The sequence below is a fragment of the Rhea americana genome, unplaced genomic scaffold (genome assembly GCF_003343005.1).
Source record: "Rhea americana isolate MKP2758 unplaced genomic scaffold, rheAme1 scaffold_620, whole genome shotgun sequence".
Classification (NCBI taxonomy): domain Eukaryota; kingdom Metazoa; phylum Chordata; class Aves; order Rheiformes; family Rheidae; genus Rhea; species Rhea americana.
The window spans coordinates 64,074-70,013 of NW_028186780.1; the positions used below are offsets into that span (position 1 = coordinate 64,074).

At 51.6% G+C, this 5,940-nt stretch overlaps 1 protein-coding gene across 1 annotated transcript; it reads right to left on the reverse strand.

Annotated features, from left to right (window-relative positions):
* Positions 1-600: 600 nt before the first annotated feature.
* LOC146587052 (uncharacterized) lies at positions 601-5,582 on the reverse strand. The gene is made up of 4 exons (XM_085320255.1): positions 5,484-5,582; positions 3,659-3,846; positions 2,566-2,624; positions 601-958 (listed from the first exon to the last, which is right to left on the reverse strand). The coding sequence occupies exons 1-4, from the start codon at positions 5,580-5,582 to the stop codon at positions 756-758; spliced, it is 549 nt and encodes a 182-aa protein (XP_085176381.1). The 3' UTR covers positions 601-755.
* Between the last annotated feature and the right edge of the window lie 358 nt (positions 5,583-5,940).

The window sequence follows — 5,940 nt, forward strand, 5'->3', positions numbered from 1 at the left end:
GGCAGCGCCGCGCCGCCATCTTGGAAGCGGGCAGGAAGCGCCGCCATCTTAGCGGCGGGGGCTTCGACGCCTCCCTTCCCCCGGCTGCAGTATGGCCGGCGCTGATTGGCTGCCGGCGGCTTGGCGGGAGCGCGGGGCGGGAGGGGAGAGGAGAGCGGCGCCTCAGGCCGCCTCAGGCCGCCTCAGGGCAGGGCCGCCTCAGGGCCGCGCCGCCTCAGGGCCGGGCCCCCGGCGGCCCTGCGCCCTCTCTGCCTTCGGTGCCGGCACGTTCCGCGCCGAGCACACCTGAACGTGCTTCCCGCGGAATTACAGGCCGCCCGCCCCCTCACGCTCTTACCTGGAGAAACCGCAGCCTGCTCCTCCCTGGGYCACCCCATACCAAAAGACAAGGAACAAGCTCGCAGTCGAAGGGTAACCGCCTTCTGGCCGCCCCCAGTACCCGCGTACCCACCGCAGCTCCCCGCACCAGGGTGTCCCATCTTGGCGCTGTTTCTCCGTGCACTTACCACTGCCCTGACCTCCCACTGATAGCTTTTTCTGCAGCAGAGATGGGAACRGAGATAAAGAGCCTTTACAGCATTTTATTAACGTAATTGGGAGTCTTGTACACGTACTGATGCATAKCTATTCATCACAGGTGAAGGAAGGAAAATAAAGGCAAGCGCTGTTGCAGATCRGGGGCCTTTGCGCAGTGCATCACGAGGACGCTGGCCGTCGCAGGAGCCCAGACGCGCGCGTGGCAGCAACGGCCTCCCTCAGGGATAGCTGTCTGCGAACGACAGCTTCGGAAAGAAGTATTTCTGCACCTTCTGGTCCACGACAGCGAAGGCGTTTTGTGCGGCCAGCTTGCCAGAGCCGTCCTGGAACGGCCTCAAGGTGATCTTGGGCAACGGCAGCTTAACGGCACGTACAAATCCCTTCACTAAAGGTTGTGGAAAGAGATGTGGAAGATAGAAACCTGCGTTCGAAGAAGAGAAGCAGACAAGATAAAGGAATACAGTGATGGAAAGAAGCAGAAATCAGAGCATATTTGTTCCTAACTGGGCCTGAAATACCTCTGTGTATTTCAGCAGTGTGTTAGTGAAGAGCTTGGACTTCCACGTACGTATTCGAGTGGCATGTCAAAACTGCCAATTTAATTGTTAAACTAAAGCAAAACTTGGTTTTAAACCGTGCTCATTATTAGTATCTGCATACCTACAGCGCAGGCTGAGAACAAGAAAAAAAAACCTGCATAATTCTCCAAAAACCACTGGTACCAGGACTAGAATATTCACAACGCTTGTGCATAGTTCAGGGTCATGGCGTCCCCCTGAGCCACACAGCTGCCGCGGTGGTGGAGCTGCAAATGTTGTGTTCCCTGCGTGTGGGAACTTGTCAGCAAAAATACTTCAAAGCGTGTTTCTCTAGGAATGATCAAGTAAAGGGAAGCACAGAGGTAAAAGAGTAATTTAGCAGAAATTATAAGTCTTATTCTGCACTGTAGCTCGTTTCCCAAATTAAGGGAGATTCAATACTCATGCTCAAGCTAAAGGCAGTGTGTTATTGCTCAGTGTAAAATGCAGGCAGGATACCTACACATTTCGAAGATGGGTTATAGCTCTGAGGTTTGTAGTGAGCAGGTATACCTTTCCTTTCAGATTAACAGGAAATTGAAAGTAAATGCAGAAGGTTGCTGAGGCTCTGCAAACCAACTGCCTGGTTCTGCTGTGAGACCTTACTGAGAAGCAGCAGCTGTTTATATTGTTGGCCAATGGCTGAATAGAAAACAGACATCTGGAGGTCATCTAGTCCAATGCCCTGCACAAAGTAGGGCCCAAGTTACATGAGGTYGCTGGAGATAATTCTCTCAGCTGTGACATGTGGCCTGTGGTCACCAGGGTTGTCTCCATGCTTTGCCTAAATTTATTCTGAACAGTAACGCTGCCACAGCGGACAGCTGAAGCAGCGGTGGGTCTTTCCTATGCAGGGGAGGTAGATCACTCTTTTACAGCATATCCTTCACTATGTCCACTTCTGGGCTCCCCCGGACAAGGGAGACACAACACTACCAAGGAGAATCCAGCACAGGGCTATGAAAATGATGAGGGACTGGAACATCTCCCCTATGAGGAAAGGGGAGGAATGAGGAGAAATTTCTTCCCTGTGAGAGTGACAGAGCACTGGAATAGGTTGCCCACAAAGGTTGTGGAGTCTCCTTCTCTGGAGCTATTCAAAACCTACCTGGATGCAATCCTGTGCAACATGCTTTAGATGACCCTGCTTGAGCAGAGGGGTTGGACTAGATGATCTCCAGAGGTCCCTTCCAACCTCAACCCATTTGTGAGTCTGTGATTCTTGCGGTGATGGATTTAGATTAATGTGTTATTTGGGAATTCATTACAGAAGTTTGTTGATGCTTTTTTTTCGAAACCAAGTTACTGAAGGACAATCTGGATTTTGAAAGTCTCTGATGAAATTGCTGTTTTGATTACAAGTACACACAGCTAGCTGGACACAAACATTTGGCTCATTTCTTTTTTTCCACAAAGCTTTGGGGTGAAAGAGAGGCAAATCATCACTTACGTTGCGGAGGACTCCTTCGAGCCATAGCCTTGCTTTCTCCTAGCTGCAGAGCGGCCTGCCTGTTAGCACAGAAATAGCAATTATCCTCTAGACCTTACTCCCAGTCACTGAAGCTTCAGAGGCAGGTGCACTCCGTGGCTTTTAATTAGAAGTCAGACAAAAGTCTGCAAAGATGGGCTGGGACACGCTAGCTGACCCCTCCGGTCTCTTTCAGCCTCACTTTTATATGGAAAGTTCTACACATACTTGGAACTCCTGGGTTTAATTTTCTATGGTGGCAAGTGCCACAGTCCAGTCAAACTATGTGTGAAACATGGCTTCCTTTCATTGTAACTGAAGTTCCTTTCTTTTTTTTTTTTTTTTTTTTTCCTGCTCTTTTTTCTCATAATTTCCTCAAGTATTGTGGGGTTTTGTGTAGAGACAAGAAGATATATCTTCTGTATGTGACATTGTTTTTTATTTGTTTATACACTCCTCCTACTTATCTGGTTCTCTCAGTATGTATTTTTTCCAAAGTTTACATGAACATCTTGGAGTTTAAAGATACCTTTTTAAAGGAGGGTGTGCAAATTAAAGGAGTGTTTGTGTTATCCACTGACAACATAATCTATACAGTATATTAATAGTCTATTTGTATTATTCATAACCCAGGATGGATGTATTTGCGTCATGACAAACTTCAATATTAATCCTAACTTAAATGATCAAGAAAAAAATCTTAAAAAGCTGATTCTAACTGTTTTGCATTTCTACTTTTGAACTATTTACTAAACAAAAGGACACATACTAGTTAGATGGATAAATTAATCAAGTGTATCTTTTAAAATCAATATAAATCCAGCCTCAGACTCTCCGCACCATCCTGAATACACTAGTCATGAACGCATGGCTTTTGCATGGCCGTTCGGGAGGGTGTAACTAAAAAGATTAGCAATACAGCATGCCATGCAGAGCGATGTTATCCGTGGCCCCTTTGCAGATGTGGTGCCTACGTGGCTTACTGAAATGCTTGGTGCAACCTCTTCCATCACGCTGTGTGGACTCCACTTCTCTCCACATACTACAAGACCCACACCCCGCAGCAGTAACTCACCTCCCCAGGGAGGGCAAGGCCAAACCTGCATACCCGTTCTCTTTCTTAGCAGGTTTCACCTCCTTCAGGGCCTCCAAGTCTCTCTGCAGCTGCATTTCGCAGAAATGGTTTATGGCATCTATTGGCCGTCCCAGTTCCCTGAAAACACGACTAGCTGAAGAAACTTCACTCTGCACAGCACCCTTAACCTGAAAGAGGGGTTCACATGTTCAGATTAACTTCATTTTAGCTGCTGTTCTGGCACAAGACCACTTCAAAAGCATACACTGCATGAAGGCAAGGCATAGGAACCCCTGCCAGACCCAGTTTCCGTGGAGGACATTGACAGTGCCAAAGACAGCTGCCCTTGCAGGGCAATCTGAGAGGAACAGCCCTAACCCTGGAGCCTTTTCTGCTGTGCCTGACTTCCTTGAGCACACGAGGGAGCTCCGCTCAAGCTCGGATGAGTAACAGCATTGTGATTAGCTGTGTCATCCTCCCTAGTGAATAGCTTCGGGGTTGGGTCCATGTCTTCATTCTTCAGAGGCATGCAGAGGTCTCCAGGCAGAAGACTTCACTGTGTGCTTGTGCCACAACATCTGCAGAGTGGTGAACTGCGGCCCTGTACAAACCCCTCGAAGGGAGCCCATCAGACCACCCTCCCCGCCTGGCCCGTCTGCACGAGCCCCTTCACTGCGCCGCGCGCCCTGGCCCTCCACAACAGCTTCAGGAGCTGCAGGCTCCGCAAGACAAGAGGAAGCAGCAGGCAGCAGGGGCCAGGGCGGGGGGGTTATGTTGGAGGTGGCTTGTGGGAGGCTGTCCGATTCAACACCGCACTGGATGTGAGTCAGGGCTGCGGGTGCTTCTCTGGAGAAGCAGTAGCTTCACCTTTTCGCTTGTTCCAGGAAGACTCTGGGGTGATCTCTCCTGGTTCAAAATCCTGTTCTTATGGTCCTGAGGCGAATGAACAGATTGTTAGTGGTAAGCTGCCTCATCCTCATCAGCTTCCAACCCTACTACGCTGTGGGAGCAGATCATTTTGTGCAAAACAGATAAGCTGCCCCTAGACCCTTTTCCTGACAGCTGGGGTCTGTTTAGCTTGGTCCACACCTGCAGCAAAATACAGCAGAGAACGCAGGGAGCAAGAAGGGAGAAGCCTTTATCAGGCAGGAAGTATCTGAAAAGCCCRGTGTGCCAGAGCCCTGATTTCCTGCTGCTTCTCTGCAATTACAGCACCCCTGTGCACTGCGGATGGTGCTAAGGTCTACATGAGTGTGTAAAGGGAGAGCAGACATGCRGGAAGGTCATGGGGAAAGGTGTGCAGCACAGCTCAGCTGGGCAGGTGTCTGTACATCCAAGTGGGCAGCTTTGCTTTCACTTTAAAATAACAGGATTTCCACCTGTCAGACAATATCTTGCACTTGAGGCTTGGAGCAGCTGTCTAAGAAGGGAGAGCAAAGACTCCCGCTGAGCAGCAGTCTCAGCTAGGCTGCTGCTGGAGGTGCTTCCTCGCCTACACCTCCTCCTCCTGACAAGCCCAGCCCTCCCTTTGCAGTGGGAACCTTCCTTCCTGGTGTGCTGAATTTTGACACACCGTCGAGGAAGAGAAAAAGACACTCCTGCTGGGCTTTGTTCCTGGCTGCACCTTCCATCTGGCTCACAGAGGTCCGGAGCACCAGGGTATCCTCGCTGGTGATCTACCCCCCTCCAGAGGCTTCACYGCAGAAGAGCTGACCCCCCCCCCCCGCCCTTTGCTCCTGCTCTGCACCCCGTCCACGGTCCACGAAGGCCCCGCTGTGCTCCGGGAGTGGGAGGAAGGCTGGGGACGGATGGGAGGAAGTCACACCTGCAGAGTCTGGATTGCTCCTTCCAGCCACTGCGCACAGGCGCTCCGGAGGGTTGCTTTGGTGACCTCGGTCTCCTTGGAGAAGCCCCAGGAGTCCATCTCCTTGCAGAAATAGTCGTGTGGGTCCTGCAGGCCCAGCTCTTTCAAATGGTTCTTTATGGGCTCCCTGGGAGCAAGGAAGGGACGAGCGTCCTTACTGCCAGCCTCCCTSCGCGACGCTGCCCTTCAGCGCCAGCTCCCGCTCTCCCCCGCCCCGGCGCCCCGGCTGCCAGCACGCGCAGGAGCAGCCCCGGCCACGTCRCGCTGCTGCGGCGAAACGGGGCACCGCGCTCAGCCCTGCGTCCGCACGTGAGATGAATCCGTGCTCAGCCTGTGTGCTGCAGCAGGGGCTCCGTGCCCTCTGCGAAGCAGAGCCCTCAGCGTCCCTGGTGCTGGAGGGCTGCGCTGAAGGCCCCGG